This window comes from Aplidium turbinatum, chromosome 12 (genome assembly GCF_918807975.1).
Source record: "Aplidium turbinatum chromosome 12, kaAplTurb1.1, whole genome shotgun sequence".
In the NCBI taxonomy this organism is placed as follows: Eukaryota; Metazoa; Chordata; class Ascidiacea; order Aplousobranchia; family Polyclinidae; genus Aplidium; species Aplidium turbinatum.
This window is the reverse complement of record NC_137483.1, coordinates 8,254,102-8,281,250: the sequence shown is the minus strand read 5'-3', so window position 1 is coordinate 8,281,250 and position 27,149 is coordinate 8,254,102. Positions and strand designations below refer to the sequence as shown.

General features: G+C 39.2%; 3 protein-coding genes across 7 annotated transcripts in view; 2 read left to right on the top strand and 1 right to left on the bottom strand.

Annotated features, from left to right (window-relative positions):
* The window catches only part of LOC145781378 (protein-lysine N-methyltransferase SMYD4-like), an 8,440-nt gene extending 6,381 nt beyond the window's left edge, over window positions 1-2,059 (top strand). For all 4 annotated transcript variants that reach the window (XM_082593170.1, XM_082593168.1, XM_082593167.1 and 1 more), the window contains 2 exons: window positions 161-315; window positions 730-2,059. In XM_082593170.1, the coding sequence (XP_082449296.1) occupies window positions 161-315; window positions 730-1,018 (444 nt within the window). In that variant the 3' untranslated portion in view covers window positions 1,019-2,059. The remainder of the gene's footprint in view (window positions 1-160; window positions 316-729) is intronic.
* Window positions 1,070-5,052, top strand: LOC145781379 (complex I intermediate-associated protein 30, mitochondrial-like). The gene is made up of 4 exons (XM_082593171.1): window positions 1,070-2,680; window positions 2,910-3,089; window positions 3,894-3,974; window positions 4,356-5,052. The coding sequence occupies exons 1-4, from the start codon at window positions 2,105-2,107 to the stop codon at window positions 4,509-4,511; spliced, it is 993 nt and encodes a 330-aa protein (XP_082449297.1). The 5' UTR covers window positions 1,070-2,104; the 3' UTR covers window positions 4,512-5,052.
* Window positions 4,522-27,149, bottom strand: LOC145781377 (vacuolar protein sorting-associated protein 18 homolog). Of its 2 annotated transcripts, none has more exons than XM_082593164.1 (21): window positions 26,924-27,149; window positions 21,915-22,037; window positions 21,237-21,381; window positions 19,719-19,910; window positions 17,683-17,831; window positions 17,340-17,445; window positions 14,835-14,978; window positions 14,075-14,237; window positions 13,738-13,822; window positions 12,148-12,249; window positions 11,105-11,275; window positions 10,218-10,361; window positions 9,464-9,568; window positions 8,650-8,769; window positions 8,369-8,461; window positions 7,399-7,541; window positions 7,053-7,227; window positions 6,586-6,862; window positions 6,400-6,457; window positions 5,933-6,110; window positions 4,522-4,793 (listed from the first exon to the last, which is right to left on the bottom strand). In XM_082593164.1, exons 1-21 carry the CDS (start codon window positions 27,083-27,085, stop codon window positions 4,593-4,595), a joined length of 3,036 nt encoding a protein of 1,011 aa, XP_082449290.1. In that variant the 5' UTR covers window positions 27,086-27,149; the 3' UTR covers window positions 4,522-4,592. The 2 variants fall into 2 exon arrangements, with proteins under 2 accessions (XP_082449290.1, XP_082449291.1); XM_082593165.1 differs by having other exon boundaries at window positions 14,075-14,234.

Sequence of the window (27,149 nt, the reverse complement as noted above, 5' to 3'; positions counted from 1 at the left end):
TAAAGCGATTGTCATTAAAAAAGTTCATGAACGTGTTTAACGAACGTTTTCAACGAAAATGAAGGTGTTACTACAAAGCATCAAAAGTGAAAAGTTGGTAGAGTCGATGTTACAAAATAATATTTTCTTAGTTGTGTTGAATATTTCTGTCTGTTCACAGAGCATGAGTAATTTGGCAGCCCAGCAACTGCAGACAAAGGGCATAGACGCTGCACTGCGGACGCATGAGACTTGTTTGGATGGAATGAAGGCAATCCTCTACCACAACCACCACGCAATAGCGAGCCTACACGATCAAGTCGCCTACTGTTACAGGTATGGGAAGCTACCACACTGCCACCCACTCCATATGGCTCTTTTGAAAATATATTCATGTTTGGTACATTCCGTGTATGCTGTGACATGTTGATGGGCTGGGCTCATCTGGGAGTTTGAAGCATTACTGGTTCTGATAACATTGTTAAACTTGATTCTTACTCAATCACGGGGATACAATGATAAAGTTGGCTCACTTTCCAACTTATGATCGCTGCAGACCTGTGACATGGTGTCGTTGTTTCCTACAAACCAGAAGCTTCAAAATTCATTTCGAAGATTGTACTTTATTTATCTTTTCTATATGAGGCTTCTGAATAACAAGCTTATTTTTAGCGGTTTACACTTTTACTACTATTTTTCATACAGAAGCTGTGTTATTGACTTGTCTCAATATTGCAATTGGTTTTACAGTTTGAAGAAAGACTACAAGTCAGCTCTTGATCATATAAATGCAAGCTTGAAGGTGGTTTCAATGCGGTTCGGTTCGAATAGCATTGAGGCAGGAAGGGAGATGTTCAAGCTCGCCACTGTTTACTTCAATTGTCAGATGTTTTCTGAAGCCGAAAAGGTCATTGCCAAATCAGTGGCAATTTACAAAGACGTTTTGCCATCAGACAACGAGGAACTTAAAAAAGCAAGCTCACTATCGATGGCGCTAAAAGCTCTCCAGCTTGGTTCTTCCACCAAATCAAAGCCTTGATGTTAATTTGCACCTAAGGATGCCTTTTATTGACCAGTGCCTGCGACAAATGGAAATTTTATTTTTTGACAAAATCTTAAATTTTGCAAGTCGGTTTTATAATGGGACTTCTTTCTTTTTGAAACCCACATTGTTTTATTAAAATTTTAAACATCTTTTTTGCTTTACCACGATTCTGAGATTTTATGTTTGAGAAAAGCAAACAGCTTTCAAGAAAAAATGGTAGCTCCTCCACTGTCTGATTTATTTTTGATATGTAGTTCATGCGTTGGTTTAACGCGCTCAAGGGCATACGGCTGTGTCTTTGCGAGTCACTTAACGACGTGTAATACAGGAGCAGAGGACTCCGAATGAGTCGCTTGGTCTCCCACTGCTTCTAGCAGTCTGTCGCATCGTCATTTACGTGTCAGTGCATAATGAACGACTCGGTTACATATTTTGTAATACAAACGAATGTATTGACTTTCATCATTATGTTGATGTTCAAATATCCGATGTATTAATTCATAATCTCGAAACAATTGTTCTTGTGCACAAGGTTTCTTTGATTATATTGATGATTTAGTTCCTTGTTAAGATTCCATTCCATCGTGATAGGTTTTATTGCCGACTTCATACAAAACTGCGCGACCAAATCCTGAGCTTAATCTAAACTGCAATCCCACTGTTAAAATTTAGATCATTGTGATGTCATATGTGTACATGATTATTAGTTAATCAATCAGGTGTGACTAGTATCTGAAACGAAATCCTTTTTTGTTTTTGTTATGAGAACGTTTTTAGGGCTATTTTATGCGGTATCTTTAATTGTATGCAACTATGCATGTGATTGATGTCAACAGTTGCCGAGTACTCGAAACCTCTGGTTAGATGGCTAATGTTTCAATTTTTCATGCTCATTGTTTCAGCCCGTTGGGTTCTTTTGAGCAAATCTGTGCACGAAGAATACGTCACTAAACTTACTCATGGAAGCATATTACATGTTGCAAAACTTTTTTTGTTGTGTCTGGAATGTAGATGTAAAATTTCATTTCCATACAGGTTTTTGTAGGTTAAAATGATGACTTAGTTTTCTTTGCATGCCCAATGGCTTCAACTGTGCTGAACAGACTGTTATCTTCAAGCCCAAGTTCTTTCACCGCAATTCCAAGAAGCACGTTCTGGTTGTGGGAACGTGTCACCCTGCGAAATAATGGTGTAGCCCGTTACTTAGCAACCGAAACCACGCCCAGAGAGAATCAAAAGAACAAAAATGAAATTGTCTTTCGGCAAGAAGAACAAAAAAACGAAAAAGTCACGGTTGAAGTGAATTGGCAAGCTTACAAGCGTTCTTGGAAATATATGACGAAAATCTTCAGTTCTTACAAAGCCTTGTTGGCACCCGCGGAGGATACTCATGATGGGAGGAAAAGAATGATGAAGCACGATCACATTGTTTATTATTTCCGAACAAAAGAAGATTTGGAACATTGGTACATCATGACCGACGAAGACATCGGGGGACACAGCTGGGCTGAACTCACCCAGGGCGCCAACGAAATGACCGCGGTGTTTCGTGGCTATTTAAATCAAAAACCACCTCAAGGTTTATTAAAACCTGCTGGTCCTCAAATCGTCAAGTCGTTTTACGGAACCGCCTACCTCGAAACTAAGCCGTTTTTTGTGAGTAATTATTGCTTTGGGTTGAATCTTGAAGTAAAAATATGGTAATGTAGGCTAGTCTGTCTTTCGTGACAACGAAAGTCTAAAAACGTGCTTGTGAATTAATATCAAGCCGCCATTTTTAATTTTTTTTCTTTTCTTATTTAGATGACTCTGTGATTTTGATAATGAATAAATTGCAATCTCAGCTGCTTTGGCTGTGATCGTACAATGAGTTTATGCTTGATAGACAATCCTTGATCGAAAAGAATACATGAGCTTGGACAAATTCAACTGCATCAAGATGCGCATCCGAGGCGATGGTAGACGGTACAACTTTGAAATGGTGTGCGATGGAGGCTTTAACGAACGAGTGTCATTCTTTTATCCAATCTACACGAGAGGAGGGCCGTTATGGCAAGAAATTGAGGCAAGCTTTTCGATCTGAATAGGTTTTGAATGCAGTCTGGATGACTTTTTTGTGCAAGAAAACGACCGGCTAGCCGAGGCGAAGGAATTCGTATTCTTTCCCGATTGTGTGCGTATTAGGCCTATGCAGCGAAAATTAATTATCTGCTTCAACTGATGCAGCCTTGATCAGTGCTTATCACGCTTGTTTGTTGTGGCACACCTTTATAAATTCTTGGAGAAATGTTTATATTTCACCACTTGTACAGTTAAGTCCTGAAAGTATATTTGAACGCTAAGGGATTGGTGAAGTAATTTTGTTGTTCGTTATTTCGAGCGTTAAACTTTATCTGATTTGTGCAAGATAGTGCAATACCAAAATGTTCAAGTTAATAATGATACAGGGTTAGTATAAAGTTTTTACAGTGTCACCTTCATAGTGCAAATTTCCAGACACCAAAATCCTTCATTTCTACATTAATTCAACGTCTACAGACGTTAAATCAATGTAAAAAAGAAGGATTTTGCTGTCTGGGTTATGCTCTATTTGCTGTTCATGACGACGACGAGCAACGTCATAGTTAAGTGAAATATTTTCAAGCGAGCTTTGACTTCAACCGATACCTGAAGTTGTCATTTCACTTGATGTGTGTTTTCTCGAAGCAACTCACAATATATTAGAAATGAATGTTCTCTTTGTAAACAGCCGTGCGTGTGCACAATGGCAAACTCATCACTTCTCCAATATTGTTCGCCTTCTGATTCTTTACAATGTCAAAGATTTCTCGATGGGAACTTAAACTCCTCCTTGGCTTTTATATTTTAGATTCCTTACATGAAATTCTTTGCCCGTCGAGAAGGACATGCAGGATTTATATTGAAGCAAAGACAAATGGATCAAAACAAAGTAAGTAAATAAAAAAAAAACAGTCAAAAGTCATGTAAATTTCAATTTGCATGTAGCCTACTTGAGAGGTTACTGTCATGCATAAATCAACAAGTGAATAAAAAAATATCAGTTTAGAGGTTTGCTGGTAGGCTACACCCCTTTATTTTTTTTGATATTTAAGTAAATTTATTTTGCTTTTTAAATCAGTTGCGGCGTGTTTATTCATCTGTTTTGCACTCTTGACACAAAATTAACCAAAACAAAACCAATTTACTGTCGGTCTTATTTTTTCTCCACTGAACTTAAACGAACAACCAAATATGCATGAATTTTGTTTTAGTAGAAGGTAAAAAGTCTTTGGCTGTTGATGCCCATGCGCTGTTTTTTAATGTTTTCCAGATAGAAAATTTCCGTTTTCTGATCAACGACGGAATTGAAGGCCCCTTCCAACTAGAAATCGACTACATTGCCTTATCCCACAACCCAAAATACTCATATGCGGCAACTGATGTGTACAACCCCTGGGAACCGATCAACTCCAATTCCGGAAGCTAACGAACGTCACTCTTCTGAAAGGAATGTATTGGACGTGATTATTATGGGCGAACAGTGATAAATACAGTATGTCTTTATGAATCATAACCAGCTTCGCTCATCAGTGTCTTCCTCGTCGACGAACGGGGCATCGACGGCCCTAACCGCGATATCCCCACACAGGGCGCATTCGGTCGCTATCGTTTCATCGAGCTCCAAAACTAGTCTCTGGCGCCTCATGCTTCGTTGTTTCATCTCCTCGTCTGACGTGGACGTCGATGATTGGTTGAGCGCCATCAGTTCCTGCGATATTGCAATGAGGAATAATATATAGTAATCTGCATTTACATTTCGCCACCGACATCAAAATCAAAGGGTGAAATCCGTTTTGAAAATTTTCTTGATTTTGACGTGTCACTGTTTTGTGATTTTAATGTCGCGTGGTCAATTGTTTTTCCTTGTGATCATTGTTAGTTCACTGAAGAAGTTAGTCATGGCTGACGCTTACAATATATGGTGCATATTAGTCGTATTTTAAGATAAATACAATCGATGTATGGTATGATTCGTCATATGTCTATGAAATCTTTGTTTCCCCAGCTAAGAAAAATCTGGCAACTACAGTAGAATTCGCCTATAACGGCACCTCTAGGGGATTGCAAAAACTGACGTTATAGCCGAATTGACGTTATAGACGAACTACCGCAAACTATTCCAAAACTGTCTTTGGATTATACACCTCTTTCTTTAATCAAATCAGGTTTACTGTGTACCACCAAACCGACAAAAGTCACACAGAAAATACAGTAAACAAAGAAACTGTTTAAAAAAAATAACTTACAGCGAAAGGTACAGGAAATTTGCGCAATACAGCTCGTTACATACAGTAGTAGGCTACTGTGTAACACTGCGGCTTCTAGTTTATACAGTACTGCACGTACAACTGTTGCTTTGAGTTGTTTAAAGGCCAGCTGCAGAGCTGCTTTTTACACGTGATAGTTTTTCACGCGGGAAAAAAGTTAATTCAGTTAATTAAAGTCCCTGCTGCGAACGACGTAGCAAAACAAAGGGAAAACATTTTGCAAGCAGCAGCGCTAACTGGATTAAAAGACTGACCGTTCGTGGTGAAGTGACGTGTGACGTAATAAACGAACAAAAGACGTCTGGGGACCAATAAAGGGTGCTGTTACATGCGAATTGACGTTATAGGCGATGCTGTTGTAGCCGAACTACAATGTACGTAAAAGATAGGAATTCTGCCGGGACCAGACGAAATGTGACGTAATAGGCGAATTGACGTTATAAACGAAGCCGTTATAGGCGAATTCTACTGTAATTGGTAGCGCATAAAAGATGATGTTCAAACGTGGCGTACTTTCTCACCTGTTCAAGTAAATGGTGTCCATAATATTTTACCAGCTAAAATGTAAACCAGTACTAACCTGATGTAGCCGGTCTGCGGCAACTCGTTTCGCATCAATTAGCATTGGACGCACTTCGTTCCACAAGCAGTCGCTATGGAAGGCATGCTCACATGGGAACAAGTAAAATCCTCTTGTCAGTAGCTGGCGCCCGCAGGAAGAACAGCGTTCCGTTTCGCCGACAACTAGGTGGCGATTTCTGAGAGTAAACATTTTATTTCAAGAATAAAAGCAATAGCTGCACAAGTTCATGCAGATTGACGGGTTACTCCAGAGCAGTGGAGCTCGCCATTCTTTGGAAGCTGCTCACGTGTAATCAGAATATTCCCAACGCCTATAATACTGGCAGTCGGAGCAATTATGTCGTGGAAGCACTAGTAAGGTTACAGAATGGTTCAGTTCTGCACTGGCAAAACACCGCAGCTTGACTCTGATATGCTCGTAATCATAGTATAACTTTGATCAGATTTTGGAGATACTGTACTAACTTGGTATCTTGGATGTTTGCACGAATGGAGTGGGCACTGGACGTTGCGTCATTCATTTCTTCCTGCGGTAACAATAACCCTTAGTGACGTCACAACAAGGAAGAGTAATCTTGAGCAATAGCATTGCGATTTTATGTTGACAAGATAATCTTTGTTCCAAGAGTTATGGCATAGAATGTGTCAAACTTGCCTTCAATTCATCGATGTGTTTGTTGTATTCCTTGAGTGATTCACAGAGAGCGTTCTTGAAGTGATCAATTGTCACAAAGTCTGGAAAAAATGGAAGAATGTCTTCAATCTTCAGCAAATCTCCCGATTCGTGGAGGAACTTCATGGCTCTCTCTATATCCTTGTCTTCCTGAACGACGTGTTTGGCAATCATTAGCCACAGCTTTTTCTTCAATTCTACGTCGTCTTCCAGTTTCCTCTGGTCCGCTACAGATTTCGCGAGTTCAACGTCCACCTGGAACAAAGATGTTGACTCATGAAATCTAGAACTGAAACCAAGAACTTAACAGTGGACGGTTTTAAGCTAGCTTATACTTCAGTAAGAAACTGCTTTGAATTGTGTATTCAGTCATGGAAACATTCAACAGCAAACTGGCACGATTCAACTCACAAAAACTTATGATGAATGCTCCCACACCACTCACCTTCAAAGCCATTGCGACAGCCTCTTCACAAAGACCCATGACGCTATAGATCATGACACACGCTCTGTGTAGCACTGACTTGCTATCTTGGTAGGCGTCGTCCAGGCATAACCTCAAGGCGTACTCGACGTCATACTGGATTTCGACAGGATCGTCTCCTTGTTCCTTGAGATACCTGCGCGGATCACCTTCGATTACATTTGGTAATGGGTTGTGGTGGGTGACCGGGTCAAAATTATCTTAATTTGTTTTTTTTCTGGTTCCTTTTACCTATAAATATTCTTCGCCATTAGCCAAATGCGAGTCACGTAACATTTAAACAGCCTCTTGATGTAGTAGTACCAACCTGAGTATGGAAGTGGGTTTATGTTTTACATAAAGCGACAACATGTAGTTGTGGATGGCTGGATCGGTGCAGTTCAGTTCACCAGTGCAGTATTCAAGGTATCTCAAAGCCTCCATCCACTGGCCTTGTTGGCTGCCGCATGTCTGATGATAAAAATATAACGTCAAAAACACTCTGTCTTTGGTTTAAAAGGTAAAGCAACAGTTGTGCTTTTACTGTAACGAAATATAAAGAAACATAAAATTTATTTAAGTTGCAACTTTAAACGATACAAGCCAAACAGCAAACCTTTTCGATGAACTGAACTGTAAATAAGTGAAGTAGAACAATGCAGGCTACTGTGGTAACCGAGAGCACACGTACGAGCTAAATAAGGCGACATGAATGGGATATAAATACAATTCCGAAAGGAATGCAGGCAAACTGTGGCAAGTGGAGCATTAAAAAGGAACGCAGACAATAAGATTTATAAATTAACAATAGAGAAATCAAATAATATGCTAAATCAGCAAAGTAATATCTTTCGCCGCATATCTGTGGTTCACTCGGTGAATCCAACAACAAGGTGTTCTGTAAAGGTTTGTACTGTATCAGGTGGTGGTGGTATGCATACCAAGCCAGTTTGGTGGTATGGATTACAATCGTTAACATGTTAATCACTAAACATCAATCAGAAGACATATTAACTTGGACACTGCTTAACATTCTAGGCGTAATGCTAACTCTTACGTCAAGAAGAACAGAAGTATTTAAATGATAATAATGTGACTAGCTAAACGTTGGTACAATATAAAATCAAGGCTACGAAGATAGGCCAGATATGCACTTACATCGATATCGTAATTTGAAAAAATAGAATTACGAATGGAAATAATAGAGAAAAACCTATTGAGTGAACAAGTTTTCAGCCCAACAATGCCAAACTTTAAAGCTACCATCGAAGCAAGATTTATAGTGGAGACAAGCCCACCTGCGTACAATTGATTAAAGAGGGAATGAGATGCCGAGGGTCCAAGCGCCTACCAGTGTGAATCCACGCGTCGACAGTCTTCTTTGGTATATGCTGCGTACAACGGTGATATTGCTTTGAGTGAAATAGCTATTTTAAGCAAGAAAAACAACTAGTGTACTTTCAGTAATATTATATTAAGTTGACAAAATAAATATTATAAAAATGCCGCAACTGTGGTGATAATCGCTTCTAAGCCGTAGGAATCCTTTACAGAAGAGTCTTTAATAAAACTTGCTTACTTGCATCAGGACCGGAGAAAATTTGTAGTAAAGTGAGATGCTGTTTTGCTTCCGGAGCGCCTCCAGTGCCGCTACGAAATCTTCATTCTGGATGTGGTGATTCACCACTCTCTCGTAATCCTGAGGAAGATTTCATCAGTGGAGGAACAAACAGGAAAGTGAAGCTCAAACTTAACTTGGGGACCGTATCTAACTATCTATGTGAGAGCATAACTTCATGTAATGTCCAACACAAAAAGCTCTTGCTAACCAACTGTAGATTACACGCATGTCACATCGCATTGCAGTTATAAAAACTTATATCCTTTTTGTAAAGCCAATGCAGGACATGCCATTTAATGCATCATTGTAAAAATACAGTTTAAGTTCTTTCTCTAGGGATAAAATCACGATTGTTCCCAACAGGGCCGGATTTAGCTGATGGGGGGCCGTGCAAAAATTTTTTTCGCGCCTACGGCGTGAAAGACCACCTCTAGGTCTACAGTAGCATTAATCCAGCACTGCACAGCATTTTGCAGAAACTTCAAAGGCTGAAAGGAAAAACAACACAAAATCACATTTTTTCCACGTAGGGGGCCCCTTCAAAAGTCGGGGGCCCCGGGGCACCTGCACCCCCCCTAAATCCTGGCCTGGTTCCCGAGAGGACGAGCATAGCTAAAATAGGTCCCACTTGTGATGCAAATACTATAATTTACCAGATGTGGTGCCCCATTTGTTTGCCAATTCTCTGTTTGTGACGATGTCACAGAAGTAGTGCTCAACAAGCATGTTGAAATTCTCATCCAAAGTGATTTCCAGTTACTCGGTGACTCACCTGCATCAGCACTGCAAAGAACACGTAATCCTCAATGTCCCCATGGCTGATCAAAAGCTCGTAGATGGTCGAGCTATTTTCCTGGTAACTCTTCTTAAGTTTGCTCTGCAGAGACAAGAAAGTTTCAAAATATAACGTCACGTCCTAGCCAAAAAGACAGTCCTTTTAAACATTGATTCAACGTTTGCAGGCACAAGAATAGTCAGTCTGCAGGCTACGATGGTCGGATACTACATATATTCCAACATTACAAAATCACCTTATAAAAAATACAGCCACGATACGTAGTCGCCAAAACAGCGGTCGACTAACCAAACAATATTCAAATAACAGAAGTTACATCACTAGACGTTGACAAGATGTAAAAATGGAACCTATTTTGTGTGAGTGGCTTTTTATTGTTTCTCGTTACTGCCAGACAATCTCGCTCGCGCAAGGGAAAGAACAAAATCAATTGGATACTTGATAGTAGAAAAAAAAAACAACACAATATTTGATGTGATCCAACAAATCCCTTTGTACCTTCAACCTGACGCGAGTGAGCAGTCCACTCGGAGGTGCAAACCAGATCAGCTTCAGGAAAAAATCCCGATTTTTATTGACGATACTGCGCTTTATAGGATTCTATTTGAACACAGCCAAAAGCTTTAATGTGTGAATTAAAATTTAGAAATTAATTAACGCTTCACTGAAGCTGACGTGGTTGGCTTGTGCACATATTCCATGCTGCATGCTGTTTTGTTATAATACTAACGTTGGCAAGTAATCTTCTCAAGTTTTCTCTGCACTGTTTCACCGCCTCCTTGTCCTGTTCATTTTCGCGTAACTTTCCGAGTTGGTTCAAATGAAGCTCGATCAGCCACGTGGATAGCATCGTCATTTGAACGGTTTCAGTGGACTGTGTAAGACAAAAAGGTAAATGTTTATTCGGAACGAAGGAAAGTTTCGCCTACTTAAAGAGGTTTTGAACTGCTGATGCAGGTTCAGCGACATATAACTTAAAAGCACGTGGTGTTGAACGGTTGAGCAGCACAACATTGTACACCAATTAGTAGCGAATTCTGAAACAAAACCAAGTGCTACTGTAGCGTGTGGTCTAGTGCTGCGTTAAATAGAAAAAAATAAAGTTGCTATCAATAATCCCAATCTTTCCTTTGCTTCCAATCACGGCCAGGTCGGGCAACGTATCATCATCATCATCATAATCCATCGTCGGTTTGTTCCCCACTAGTGGGGGTGGCCGATTGTTTCCGCGCAGCAATTGTTTTAATCCCTTTTCTCCATTTCACCCTGTCCCTTGCATCTTCCTCCTTCAGTCCGACTTTTTTAAATTCATCCTTCACTTGTTGTTTCCACGTTCTTCTTGGACGACCGCGTTTCCTCTTCCCATCCACCTTTAGATCTAGTGCCTTTCTAAGAAAACTTCCTTCCTCCCTCCTTATCACATGTCCATACCATCTTACTCCATTTGCCCTTGCCAGTTGGTCTATGGTCTCTCTCATCTCTAGCATATCCAACAATTCTTCCGTATGGCAATACATTTCACTACAAAGTAGTAAGTACCAAAAACCATATAATGCTGAAGCATATGAAGCACAAAATTCCCTTCATTGCAACATAATAAGTTAACATTGAACAGACCCTTAAATTGACGAGCTTCTTCTGTAGAAACGTTCTAAGAGCAACTTCTTCACGGGCACGGATGAACTTGAGAGCGATGTCCTCAAACGAGTTTTGAGTGTTAGCGTAGTACAAGGCGCTTTCCTTGTACAGTCCGTGGTCGAACGCATGTTCCGCCTGTCTAGTACGAACCTGCGATGGATTGTAAACCCAGTTAGTAAAACTCATTATTTATGCAAAACGTGGATTTAAAGTGAAAAGAACGGGTTTTATTAGCTGGGATGAAGCAAACACCCCAATCAGCCAGTTTGATGCCCGCCGAGACCATGTACTGTAGTTGTGCGTTGAAAAGATGCTTAATGTTATGTTTGAAGGTGGCCACGAAGATTGGCTGACTTGGCTTTTGGCTGCCTCAACTTTAGCTAAATCCTGAAGCACAAGCTCGGATACGACAAAGTAAAGAGCCAATCATGGTGTGCTTCAATACATGACATGCAAAAATCGCTTACGAGACGACGTATTACTTGAATGCTACTTAGATCAAAGTTGACAGGACTACAGAACACAAATTATAATTCGAACTTCTGTGAAGTATGAGCTACTTTATTGTGACATTTTGCAAACGATGTAAAGTATCTCGTCTTGCCAGCAAAATCATCTCGAGTTTATCTAAGACTTGCAGATACAATCAACAGAAAAACAAAAATGTTCTAAATCTCATGCAACTTTTGCAATAAAATGTCACAAGGCAAAGTGCATCGGGTCTATTCAGACGTTCAATGAAAAGAGAAAAATTGGAAATTCATACTGGTGTGTTGGCCTGCAAAAACATGCCTTTACACCACATACGATATGTGTAAGCAATCATTTATAATGAAAAAAAATATCGATTTTTGATAAAAAAAAAAGAACTGATTTGATGATTGAAAGTGCAGTAGTCAACTAGTCATGTGGTCGACTTATTGCCGCAGGCGCTACGTAAACAATTTGGTTTATTTAGAAATCGGCGATAAGACTTTGCGCACAAACTTAATTAGCATTTACTGGGACCACTTCAGACACACCTTGTCCAAGTTGGCGGGGTTGTCTCGACAATATTCCGTTGCCAAGTCGAACTTTTCCATGTCAAGAAACATCTGCCACACGTCCCGAGCTTCTTTAACCACCTGGGAAATAAATCTTATTCAGAAAAGGTTGACATGTTAACGTTATTGCAACGCCTGGCGACGTTAGAACTATGTAAAAATTAGTGTTGAAACCAACTCCGGTTCTAGACAGAACCGGCCCGGAGGTGATAATGGTTCCAGTCATGGAGTTGTGTATAATGTACATTGTACAAGCTTGCCCACTTTTTCCATAAAAATCACACAGTTTGCTTGTTTCTACTGATTGTAAAGCTGCAAGCGATTAGAGATATCCTTTCACAATCGTGATGCTGTTTTTTGACCAATCGTAGCAATTTGTGAACTGTGATCAACCAGCCAAACGTTGTCAAACTCGAATCGAACCGCTAAATCAGTTCTTCCAATGAACCATAAGCGTTGCGATAAAGCGTCCTGTCTGAGAGTGCTTGGGTAGCCTAGTGATTAGTGCCTCGTTGCTTGGTCACTGGATCAAGTGGAGTATCAACAACTTCTCAGTAGGTTGTGAAACATTGATTTCATCAAGCAGATCATTACTTCAACCGGAAGCGCCGGTTGGTTTCAATTTCCCAGCCGGAACATCCTGATTCCGGTCAATATGTTACCTCCGGAGCAACTTTTGAGGGCTGGGAAGGTTGAACACGAATTAATTACAAATTTCACAAAGACGTTTATGTCGAACATGTCATGAACAAAGAGTTAAACTTTAACCAACCCTGTAGCCTACATTACGACGGACGAACGGAGGCATTTACGTTTGTTTGTTCTTGCATGTGAACAAACACGGTATTGCAACTGATGCGAAACTAGTCAAGATCGCAAATTTCAGTAACGAGGCCCTGATTTACTTCTTGATAAAAAAAAAACAAACTTGCATTGTCAATTCTCATGCAAACAGAATTTCCTTGCAATACACACTGCCTCGTTTCTAGCAGGAGATAGTGATAGATTAGATTTCAAGTATTTTGAAAACAAAACTCGCAATCCACTGATTAAGACATTGTGTTGTAATAAACAAAGCAGGCAAAACATTCGCGGTCACAGGAAGGACTAAAATACTGACATCAGCAGTCAGGTGTTGCGCCAGTGGAAATTACTTAAGAAAATCACTAAATTCCTAAACTATTGCACAGATTCTATACACCAATGCTCTTAAACCTCTTTGTCTTTTTGTGCACACTTCAGAACTGAAGACAGACTGATGCTGCTATTTCATGAACAACATAAGCCGCTTATACGGTACCTCGGCCTTTGGTCAAACATTCAATGACTTCAGTTCATACGCCCCATAGTAGACATACAAGCACTGTAATTGCTAGCAAGCCTTGTAATTCCCATGCATAGCTATAATTTTTTGATGAACCGCAGTCTGCAATGCACCCCTGTGGTTGTTGTGGTGCACCTTCGGGTGCTCCATGAACCCTGGGGAAAGAACGCTGCTCTATACCACGCAGCAGAGATAAGCTCAGACAAAAGAGAACCTTCGCATATTGACTATCATGCTTATCTCACCTTGTACTTGAAAACAGCTCGTTCAGTGAAAGACCAAATAGTTCCTTTCATGGGGTCTTTGATTAAACCTTTCAACTGGCCATATCTGTGAAAACAATAAGCAAAATAACGACCGAGCGCAGTATCAAGGTCGAGAGAATCTACTAAAAGATCAGTTTCGCAAACATGTCATGACAATTTAACCTGATTTTCGTGCCACACCCGAATTTGATCAGCAATAAGATTTATGAGTACAAGAAAACTCTATCCCAAGATCGTTAGAAATCCAGCTGGGTGACTATTTTTATATCACAAGCCACTGTATCAAAGATGTTAAAACAAAGTATCTCAACATCACCTGGAGGTATAAACATCTTCACAAATGAGTTGCTCGTTGAGAGCACAGATGATCCTCACTCTGTCACCATAGACCAGGAGCACATGGAACTCCGTGAGGACGATGTTGAGCACGGTTTGAGTGTCCTCCGGTTCTGCAAATGGGTTGGAGTCATCCGGCTCTGCTAAGCAACAAATTCGTTATAAAATCGGTCAGTGTCAAAGCACAGCCATAAAAATTTAAAACATCTGAGTCGTGGTTTCGCTTGAGAAAATAAAAAAAGTATTCAAACCCAAGATAGCTAGGCTATACCGGGAGGAAAATCAGTCTTTTTTTCACATTGATGCATTGGTTGCAAACGTTGTACAGTATCAATGTAAAAAAATCATTTTCTGACTGGAATAACTTGAGATCGAGATCAAGCTTGACTACAGACAAGAAAAAAACATTGAATACAAGACAAGTGGATAGTTGCGGTGAATCCGTCAACTGGTTAGATACGTGGGCCCACGCTGAGTATGGCCGTGGCAGCATATCTTTTGAACATCATAAAATTAACTCTTCACTTCTTTCCTGTATTATATTTAAAATATTCAATTTACCAGTCTAACAATGGGGAACTATCTCAACATAAATACAATCAACCTGATAACTAAACATGTTAAATATGTGCAGAAAGATTGCTTCAAAGTGAGTAAGATTGCTTCAAAGTGTTGTTGTAAACTTATTGAGTGGCCCTGAAAATTAGTCAAGAGCATGAAGATGACACAAATCCACTCACTTGTCTCAGGATAGGCAAGAAGTTTGGCGTTTGTTATAAGAGAGCGCTGCTGTGAAGACGATTCTTTTGATGAGGAGAAAGGGGTCACATTTCCGATATATATTCCTGGCGCGGCAAGCCAAGCTAGTTGGGTGGGGATTTGTGCTGGGACAACAATGTGACAAGGTTATTTAATGATGCGGCTTAAGTTCAAAAAGAAACAAGCTAAATTCTGAAATGTTACTTGGTTTTACAAGTTTTTAGTTTTTAAATGTATTGCTCAATGGTCATCCAACCCAATTCGTGTTCCAATCCCAAAAATAACAGTTTCGGTTACATGAACCATGGCTACGTAAAGATACGGCCTGATTTGTAACATTTTGCAGAAATTTTCAGATTTTTCAAACTTTGGGCAAATGTTTAAATAAATTTTTCTAAAAATTATACTATTACGCTTTCTTTACTGTATTCCCCAGATGACACAGTAGGTTTTAACGTCCTCAGATGTTGAAAAGCAAAGAAAATTTGATTTCGAAGATTTTAGTCAGACTGTTAATTTTTCAATAACAGTCTGATTCAGCGTTTTTCAACTTACTTTTTCTCATTTTCTATTGCTTCCCCAAGGCAACAAAAAGCTTTTATATCATTAGTAGACAGTAAAAAGCAAAGTAATCTCAGAAAATGTCAGTCAAACACTAGCAGTAGCTGTAATCAAAATCTGCAAAATGCGACAAATCAGGCCGCATCTCCAGGTGGCCATGCATGAACTAAAGTCCTGATCTAGTTTGGACTAAAATTAGAAAGGTGTTTATGAAAGGGCTGATATGTTTAAAAGAAATGGCAAAAAATAGAAAGAGCAACTATTCACCACCTCACATGCATTGAATATTTTGACGTTAAAACTCAGAGCAAAAATTGTTAAATTTGCTGCATAAAAGCAACTAAAACCAACCTCAACTAATCAAAACCAAGTAAATAACCGAACTCGATGAAGAACAGAACTAAATTTACACCACCACGCACCGTGTAAAAACCGGAATGGCCCGATTCGGTGAGTTCCCTATTCGGTGAGAGCCTTTTTCGGTGAGAGCCCTATTTGGTGAGTTTTTTTTTAAATTATTGCGCGCCGTAGCCTAATTATCATTGCCGTTATAGGGGTTAGGGGTTTTTGGGGTTTGGGGGGTTTTTGGGGGTTGGGGGTTTTTGGGGTTAGGGTTTTCGGGGGTTTGGGTTTTTGGGGGTTGGGGTTTTTGGGGGTTTGGGTTTTTGGGGTTTGGGTTTTTGGGGGTTTTGGGTTTTTTTTTGGAGGTTTTGGGTTTTTTTTGGGGGTTTTGGGTTTTTTGGGAGTTTTGAGGTTTTTTGGGGGTTTGGGTTTTTGGGTTTTTGGTTTTTGGGTTTGAGGTTAGGGGGTTTTAATCAGGGTTGAGAAAAACCCGGGTTTTTTTAAAAAAGCCCAACCCGCCCGGGTTTTTTTTAAAAAACCCGTTTTTTTTTGGGTTTTATTGGGTTTTTTTAAAAAAGATGCAAAAAAGTAGATTCATGCTTATTTCACCTCAAAACTACTTTTTACGAGTGAAGTGCCTATCACTCACAGTACATGCTTGCATAACTCAATAAAATAATGCACTAGGGCTGTTGTTGCTTGAATGTTGCATCATCCATTAGTTTCAAGATCAAGTTGGATGTTGCATCATCCACTGATTTCTATACCAAGTTGATGCTACTGTGGTAGAAATCACATTATTGCATCATTTGTTTAGATTTGAAGGCAAGGAGCATTTATGCCATCATGTTTAAATATTTTTTATCATTTATAAATATATATATATTATATATAGTAATGGATGAGCAATTGAGTGATTGCGTGGCCAATTAGGCAAATGCTCTGAAACAGCCATGCGTTAGAATCCAGAATCTGTAATTGGTAAATAGCCTCCTAAATTGCATTTCACATCATATATACAGACTACAGTAGAGTAGTACTTTCACCAATTTAACTATAAGGCCTTCTTGCATAAATGAGTTTTAGTGTAGTATACACAAAGTGACATTACTTGATTTTTGTGTACTGTGCAATATCCACTACGTTTTCAGTTTATTCTTGGAAATTACTTCACAATCACATCCTTAAGTCCTAATTTAAAGTTTGTTGTAAGTGCCTTGTTGTGTTTTTGTAAATTTTTTTAATTTTCCAATAAAAACTGGACAAATATGATGCTCTGGGTTTTTTTATGGGTTTTTTTGGGTTTTTTTAAGTGGGTTTTATTAAAAAAACCCACCCGGGTTTTTTTGGGTCGGGTAGAATACCAACAACCCTGGTTTTAATTAGGCTACGGTAATTTTCAAAAAAAAATTCAAAAAAATCACCGAATAGGGCTCTCACCGAAAAAGGCTCTCACCGAATCGGACTCACCGAATCGGACTCACCGAATAGTAGCAGACCCGTAAAAACAGCGCAACAACAAACTAAATTGCCAAGTTTGCAAGGAACTGTTCTGATATGCTGTGGCCTAAATTAAACTGTACCTGTTTGACTTTTCAGATCATAAAGAAACGTAAGTTGGCTGTTGTCAACGTCTCCAGGAAGATCAATAAAGCGCGGATGAACATTTTTATAAAATGCAAAGAAAGGCTGCATTAAAAAATAGTCATGATCATGCAAATACGATATGAAAATAATACAAGTGGATCTACATTATATTGCGCAGTATATTGACAACAAAACTAACCGTAAACCATGGAAAGTACATAGATATTGTAAGTACAACAACATTGAATACTCCACAAAGCTGTAATGAACTTGCACAGCATAAACAAAAAAACACGTAAAAATACGACATTATAGTAGCATGGGAAGTGTGGTACTTACTTTAAAAATTGGCGGGTCCTCTGTGTTATTTAGAACCCCACTAAATTGGTATAATTTGCTTGATGTAATGGCAAAAATACAATAGCCATTCTTTTGGTTATCTCGCGTTGTTGTAGAAGAGAAATATTCAAGTCCTAATATAGCACAGCCTGGAATAAAACAAATTGAGGTTGAACCAACTCACTACGTTTGAAATTGCATTTCCACGATCAAATAAGGATGAATCTACAACAGAAGGCTAGCTCAAATACAAATGTCGTATGTCGACTTTGATCACAACCTAGCAAAATTAATGACTGGGTGCTTATTTGCAAATAAAGCGCAGTCCCGGTGATGTGTGGTAAAATAGGACTCTTGGCTGCAGAGGATCAAGTGATCACGAGTAACGGTGTGAGTATGTTACTAAAACAGAAAATCTTTTGTGATTTTGTTGAGCATGTGCAAAAATTACCGATCAAAAACCTTTGTTTTGGTGAATAAGGTATCAGAAATTAATCACACAGCCTTTTTGGCGTCGGCAATTGCCGAGTATATAGGTAAATGCTGAAGTAGCCTAATTGTACAAAATATAAATTGCGTGGGCAAAAAAGTGCAAACGCAAATTTCGAACATGATGTTAATTACGGTTCTATTCAAAAACATCTCTTGAGGCAGATTTGAATAACAGATCAAGATCATTGTGAAGAAAGGGGCGTTCTTCCCGGCTATCAGCACAAGGCTGAGCACTCACTAGTACAGTGAGCAGCTGCGATTCGCCAACCATAACGGTGTAGCATCCACGCTAGCCATTCAGACCATCCAATCAACAATATGTTTCTCGGCAGCCGATTTGTAGCAAGAATTGACAGCGATAGACACGTGTTTCGCCCATGAGGCTGGGCTCATCAGTATCGCACCGTATTCTGCCACAAATTTATTCGACAACCGCTTTACCAGTCAGTTTAACTCTTATCTTTGTGGAAACAAAGAAAGAGCCAACAAAACCAGCAGGCGCCAGGGCAGAGGACATTGTGAAGAAAGGGGCGTTCTTCCCGGCTATCAGCACAAGGCTGAGCACTCACTAGTACAGCGAGCAGCTGCGATTCGCCAACCATAACGGTGTAGCTTCCACGCTAGCCATTCCTACAAATCGGCTGCCGAGAAACAGATCAAGATCATGGGAGCCCTAAGAATCAAACGTAATAATCCGTTTCTCAACAGGAAATTATTTGCCGGTGGCTTGTCTTTCCTTCTCTGTGTGTTCTAATTGTTGTCACATGCTTGTACTTAACACTTCATGTTATTTACTCGTAAGTCGTTATCATTCTTGAATCACATGTTGAGTTCGTGCTTGTCAGTTCGGAGTGTCGTTGCAGTTATAGTGCATCTTTAATAATTTTCATTTCATGTATAATATGTTGCAGATTTGTAACTCCCGATGAGGACACAAGTACTTGTCCAAAATGTTAGAGTATATTTTATTTTAATTATGTTATATTTTTTGTGTGTAGTACATTGTTAAACTCGTTAAAGTTACTTTGTTTTGTCCATCTGTGGTTTAACAAAATATAATTAATCGCAGAATAAAACCATCTGGTTTTCAAAGATATCGATATTTACAGGAGCACATAAAATAAGATATTATTTTGATTAGATTCATACTTTGTTTTTATTGCACTCCACAGTAAACACAATAAAAAAGTCGTATAAGCAATAATTGTTATGCAATAGATTGAGTTTCGCTTCGAGCAGCATGATCGTTGCTTACTTCACAATGTAGATACTAACGACCTGTTTCAGCCTGATGCTGCGAGTTCGCTGTGGCAACAGCGGCTTGCACTAGCTTTCGGAACACAGTTCTCTCGTCACGTGCTATGGCTAGCACATGACATATAGCACATGACCTGAGCACTGTGTTCCGAAAGCTAGTGCAAACCGCTGTCGCCACAGCGAACTCGCAGCATCAGGCTGAAACAGGTCGTTAATATCTACATTGTGAAGTAATATTTCTTAGTTTGCCAAATATATAATTGAACACCACGTATATTAACACCAACCTTTGCTTTCCCCTTTGGGCAACTCAAAGACTTGATGGAAGTATTGGTCGACACTTCCGCCGAAAAATCTTGTTTCTTCACCGGTCTCAATGCAGCACTCCATGATTAATCCCCGGCTTGTACCCACCAGGACCGCACCAGTTTTATTACCAACCGCATTCCTACACCAGGCCACGCTTTCAATTTTGTGACCTATAAACCAATTGACGTTAATAGCAGAATTCAATGCACCACATATTGAACAATTTAACTGAGGTCCAGTCAAGGTGCTTAGAAAACATGAAGACTTTCTTTGAGATTTTGCATCACAAAATATGTGTCAAAACCACAGTTAGCTACGCATGGCTACCTGAAGATATCGCAATGGCCCGTTTCGGTGAGTCCAAGTCGGTGAGTCCGATTCCCTATTCGGTGATTTTTTAATTTTTTTTTTAAATTATTGGGTACCGTAGCCTAATTATCATTGCCGTTTTAGGGTTAAGGGTTAGGAACTCACCGAATCGGACTCACCGAATAATAGCAGGCCCTGAAGATATGGCCTTATTTGTTAACATTTTGAAAATTTTTCCAGATTTTGCCAACTTTTGGCTTTTGGTAACAGTATGAACGAAACTTTTTAAAAATTATTTTCTAACGTATTTTTTTACTGTCTTCCCAGGTGACAAATTGGGTTGTAACCTCATCGGCCACCATGCTTTGAAAAACAAAGACAATTTGATTCAGAAAATTTCAGCCAGACTATTAGCTACTTACTAACAGTCTGATTGAACGTTTTGTTAACTTATTTTGTTCATTTTTTACTACTTTTCCAAGACAACAAAAAGCTTTCATACCATTACGAGCCAGAAAAAAGTAAAAAAAAAATCTTTGCAAATTTCAGTCAAAAAGTAGCTGTAGTCAAAATCTGCAAATTTTACAAATCAGGCCACACATCCAGATAGCCCTGGTTACGGTACCGGTAATTCAAATTTGCAACTGGGTTCCTTTTAGAAAACTGCAAGTCATCTACTTTCGGGTCATTGTGATCTGACCATAAGATCCCCATCATTTACACTTTTACAGTAACACGCAAGCAAGGTCAAACAAAGTATAGAAAGGTACAGTACTCAAATAAAACTAACACGCAATATTTTCTCTGTACAACAAGTGAAAAAAAAGATGTGTCAGCAATCTCTCAAGCACATGTAGCTCTTCACAAAGTGAAAACTACATGACTTTAAGTTTAGAAAGAATTAGGCGTGCAGTTGTTCTCTTGCGTTATATTGCCTTTTTTATTTTTTTTGCTGTATAAACAAGAATATAAATCAGTTTGTATCTTTTGTGGATCCTTCTCTTGCATCATGGGCCAATCCGATAGATGTTTGTAGGTGAATCCCCTTTTTTTCTTCAAATCTTTCAGTACGTTTGTGAAATTTGATTGTATAACAGTATCAGGTACTGTTTGCTTTTTTCATCATATTTTGACAACTATACGACATTTGAAATGATTTGATGGCAAAATCTCTATTACTATGTCACCTTTAAATTTATTTAAAATTTTATGTTTCTTCGAATTTGTGGACAGAAATAACGTTTCTTCACTGGTGAGCGTAATCAGAAGAAATCGACCGGTCGGATCAAAGAATATTTTGTATACCCGTTCGCTTCCTTTGGTGACTTCTATCTGTGGAAAGAAATGATGTTTTTGACAACTGTTTTCATACAATAATTAAACATATTTTTATAAATTAAATAAAAAAGCCAAGCAACACTCATCTATGCCTGCTTCTCTCCTAAAACCTAGATCATACATGACAAGTAGACAAAGCCCAGCTATTTGAGCATGCCGTTACCGTTATCAGAATAGACGAGTCAAACTTGTCAACGGCAACGAACGGTGCAGTAGTTGTCTGGTAATAAATTCTAGTTGAACTGGTTGCCAAGTTTCACCGTATTCGTTCAATCAGGCTTTTAAAAAATGTAATCACTCCCAGGGATGATACAAACCACCAACGTTAAAGACATTGTGAGTCATGGTTTTTCTGGATCATGATTGTTTGACAGAAAACTACTAATCACAACATACTTGAAAATCCAAGTTATGTGAAATGTGCGATTCAGTAAACAGCCATTGAACTCAACAAACGCAATTGCATTGGTTAAGAAAAATTACATTGCAGCACTGCAACTTGACGTAAGTGTGAATGGCATAGAAACCTGTTCAACGTCATCCGGAAGCAAGAGGTTTATTCGAAGCAGAATTCGCCGAGATAGAATCATGCAAAGTGTGTTGTTACATATTGCCAAGTGGGTGATTGGTTCTTCCGGCTTGAAGCTTATCTGTGAATGAAAGTGTTCACAAAACTGTGACTGTCGTTTCAAAGTAACTTTTTACCAATACAATAATCCAGGCACTTATTGACGTGACAGCAAAACCATCACATACAATTCCGAGAAACTTTGCACAGTATGTGAATAAAGAGTGATTTCATTTTTAGTTGAGCTTACATATTGAGACATAAAAATTTGAATAACTGCAATACCAAAGTTAGTAGGAATGTGCAATACATTGCAAACAGTCATTAGTTATAATATCATTAGCAGTGGGCTATACTGGGGTGATTTTTCAAAAACAACAGAACTAGAGTTTAAAAGGTGCCTATGGACATACCTAGGAATGTGCAAAAAAATTTTTTGATTTCGTGCAAATTCCGGATGGAGTCCGGACTTTATGTGAAAAATACAAAATGGCCGCCATACAAATTGACAAATCTGCAATAAATCTGCTTCCTGTCAAGCTTATGGGCTGATTTTGGTGTCAAAAGAAGCAGAAAGTTGAGCCTGTCAGTGTAAAAGAACAATAAACACTTAGTGTGTATGGGAACTACAAAACAAGGGGAAAAAGGTGCCTTTTGAAGTTTTTTTCAGCTTGTTTTCTGTCAAATTCTTCAAAAATTTTCACATTTTACTTCATTTCAGACTTTTAGATTTGAGTTATTAGAAATTGCATGTCAAATTCTTCAAAAAAAACGAGAGCCGAGACTGAAGTCATACCTTCGAGTAGGCAAGTCAATTGTCGCCTCAGTTGTAGTCCCGGCTCTAGTGAAGCTTGTGGCTAGGGGTGGTGATGGCAAGACTACTTCCATGGCAGACGAGTTTAGCCTGGTGTTGGAGGAGAGTGGTACTCACTAATCCTTCTCGCTCTATAAAGACTGCAGATTCACAAGATTGGGTCACACTGCTGGTGCGTTGGTTGATTGTGTTCTCCATTTCAAGAAGCTGCTATCCAGAACTAGCAAGAATAACCTCCTTGTCAGAGCCTGTTTCCTTTACCTGGAGAATGAGTTCATTGTGGCATCACTAAAAGCATTGTCTCACTTCTGTCACAAGGTGACAATCTTCTTCTTTTTCAATTGCCTTGCCTGAACCAGGCATCGACGGCCTCATATGAATAATTAGACCAAATGTTCTTATTATATGTTGCATGGATGATTGTTTCTGTTTTGTCGTTAAATTGTCCCAGATGTGTTTGTCTTTGTCTGCCAGGTGCCCGCTTTCCAAAAATTTTACCAGTTAAAGAGAGATGCTCCAGTTTTTGCTTTCTTATTACATGGCCGAGAAATTTATATTGTCTGGTTTAGAGCGTTGCCAACAATCCGACCTCGTCAGGATCCTTCCTAAACTACATAATGATCTTGAGAGGGCTAATCTTGAAACCCTGTCTGAGTTCCACGTTCCCTGGAAGCATGTGAATGCTGAATCACACAGCCCCACAACAGACCTCGACTACTACTTAATTACTGCTATGGCCAAGCAGAGTGCGCTTGGCCTCAAGATGCAATGCGGAAGAGAGTATTGGGAAGACGAGACAGAGAATAGTGAGAGGAGTACAAGAATCCATGCACTAACTGAAGAAATGAGGGTAAACCTCCCCACAGAGAACTTGCTTGCAGAAATATACTTAGCCCGATTCGGAAACCTTGCAGGACTGTCAGCAGCACATTCAAATAGATACTTCAAAGCAAAACGAATAAGAGATGATCTTATGTTTGCTAAAGATGCACCAATTAACAGTGAGCTTGCATCCCGCAAAGTGATGAAAAAGTTAGATGAAATGGAGATTGCATGGACAGAGACACAGAAAGAATTGATGAAAACTAAACTGAAGGAACGCATGAAAAAGAGCAGGAGGGAGGGAGATTTCCTCAACCACCTGGTGGATCAATGTAAGGTACATGGAGGGCCAATTACAAAAGTAGAAGAGCTCCGAGCTCTTCCAACAGCATCACCATCCACGCTGAAAAAAATCCTCCGGATGGAGATTCAGTACCAACGGATGATTCATCCACGCGACAGCCAGGCAAATCCCAGCCTCTACAAAGTAAACAGCTTGAATGTAGATACCATGCTGCTGAACCTAGCTGTCATTCTTGGAACTGAGGATGAGGATGTTGGGACCATCTTCCCAACAGAAGATGAGGTATATGCCATCTTAACCTCTACTGCTGCAACTTCCTCTGGTGACACAGATCAACCAGTCAAAATGTGTATTGCAGCAGCAATTCCTGAACTCCATAAAGAATACCCTATAGCAGTGGTTCTTAACCGGGGGGGCGCGCCCCCCCAGGGGGGCGTGAAGCCTCTCTCGGGGGGGCGCGAGCTCTACAACAATTTTAATTTTTTTTAATTACTTTAATGTCCTAGGACCTATGCTGTTTGTCATATTTTGTATTTTATTGTATTTATCTGTATTTATAAAGCTTTGGTAGAGAGTTTGCTTTGTTGAACCATAGAGAAATAAAACATAGTAACTTTAGCGGGTTTAGCATACTTTATTTCACACAAAATATAACATAATTAAATAAAATAAACTCAAACGTTTTCGACACGTACGTGTGTCCTCATCAGGAATTAAATCTGCAATACATAAAATGAAAAATCGTAAGATAAATTTGACTATGCACTGTAACTGTAACGACACTCTGGACTGAAAGCACAAACTGAACAAATGATACGAGAATGATTGCGAGTAAATTATGCGGTGGAAAACAGATTACGTGAGGTGTAGACTACAGGCATTGGACAAAACAATTAGAACACACACAAAAGGAGCGATGAGCCACAGGCGAATAACTGCCGGTTGAGAGATGGATTGTTACGTTTGATTCTTAAGGCTTCCATGATCTTAGTCTGAAAATCAGATCTGCCTCGAGAGATGATTTTAAATTGGTCGATCGAGACATTGTCAGTGCACGTTTCACAAGAGGCGATGTGCTCTTTAATTGCACTTTTAGTTGTTAGGTTTGGGTTTAAGTGCTCCCCGGCCCTTGTCAACAAATGTCTGGTTGACATACCAATGTATGTCTGGTTCGCGTCACGCAAACAACTAAATTTATACAGAACATTTGAACATTCGAATTTGAAATATCGTATCATTTGTTCAGTTTGTGCTTTCAGTCCAGAGTGTCGTTACAGTTACAGTGCATAGTCAAATTTATCTTACGATTTTTCATTTTATGTATTGCAGATTTAATTCCTGATGAGGACACACGTACGTGTCGAAAACGTTTGAGTTTATTTTATTTAATTATGTTTTATTTTGTGTGAAATAAAGTATGCTAAACCCGCTAAAGTTACTATGTTTTATTTCTTTATCTGTATTTATCTGCGAAGCATTGAATACTCTCAACCTTTAGCTTCAAGGGAAAAACATCAACATCATTAAGCATCATGACATCGTTTGAACTTTTATAGCTAAACTTGACCTCTGGAAGAGTCGAATTGAACAAGGAAATCCAACGAGCTTCAGTAACTTGGATTCTGCTCTCAAAGATGGTAACTTTGAGTCTGAGTTGAAGAAACAAATAGAAATCCACCTTAATGAATTGAAAGCGGAGTTCATCAAATACTTTCCAGATCTGGATGAAAAGCGTGAAGCCTGGAAGTTCATCAGAAACCCGTTTCAATGCGAAGTAGTTGATATTTTCGAAAAAGGACAAGAGGAGTTTCTTGAGATGAAGTTCAACTTCACAGCTAAAGAAGACTTCAAAGAACTGGAACTTGAGACGTTCTGGGCCAATTACCTTCCTGTTTACCCTCTTATCGCAACTCGGGCTTTTCGAATTCTAACAATGTTTGGATCCACGTGTCTCTGTGAAGCTGCATTTTCTGCTCTCGTTGCTATCAAGATCAAGTACAGAAACAGGTTGAGAGTTGAAGGAGACTTACGTTGTTCATTCTTTGGAGTTAAACCTCGCATCAAAAATCTAGTTGCTAAGAAGCAGTGTCAAGTATCGTACTGATGTGTACAATAAACAGACAAAAATGCAATTTTTTTGGTATGATACTTATTTAAAGTCTAGGGGGGCGCGAGGCTCATGACCATTATTGAAGGGGGGCTTGATAGAAAAAAGGTTAAGAACCACTGCCCTATAGGAACGAATGTGGCTGTGGTGTAGGACTGAGAAAACATTCAACGTCAGTGGTTTTTAGCAAGGGTCTGCCATTTAAACAATGATGGCACTGTAGAATGTGACCACTACCAGCGGGTTAATGATAAGAACAATACCATGTGGAAGAGACCAAAAAGAGATGACATTCAAGATGTAAATCCTGTTCAAATCATCCCTGTCACAGTAGAGACGGAATAGGTGTTCCAAGGTGTGACGACCATTGTGTCGTTATCAAAGTGTATAAATGTTTCTCAAATATCTAGTGTATTTCATGACATTTTTATGTGAATTTCATATACCGGTAACAAGATATGTGTATATAGTGTTGAAATTGTCATTATTATTTTTGGATGCAACCAGTAATCTCAAGTTGCACCAATAAACGTGAAAAAATTATGAAAAATATTGACCAAAATATAATAGTTTCAAAGTTTTAGAGAACATCCAAGCATGCTGGGCGTTTTGCTGCTCTTTTAAAGTAACAGGCTCAATTTTCTGCTTCTTTTGACACCAAAATCAGCTCAAAAGCTTGACTGGAAGCAGATTTATTGCAGATTTGTCAATTTGTATGGCGGCCATTTTGTATTTTTCACATAAAGTCCGGACTCCATCCGGAATTTGAACGAAATCAAAAAATTTTTTTTGCACGTTCCTAGGTATGTCCATAGGCACCTTTTAAACTCTAGTTCTGTTGTGTTACTTGAAAAAAGTCAAAATCACCCCAGTATAGCCCACTGCTAATATCATCAATATTTCATTGAAAATTTCTCTCACCTTGCTTTTGCTGAATATCGGAGTGGTATCTTCCACGGCTGCATTGATGAAGCCACTGGAGATAGGGGCATGACTGGAAGATGTACTTGACTGGCGGGCTGGTGGAACGTTAGAACGCCCCCGGGACATTGTTGCTTCATATTGGTCAAAGATGGACGCCATTTGTTAGCTTGCAAAGCAGCAGTGCAATCAATCTATTGTTTAATGCTTATGTGTTCATTGCTAT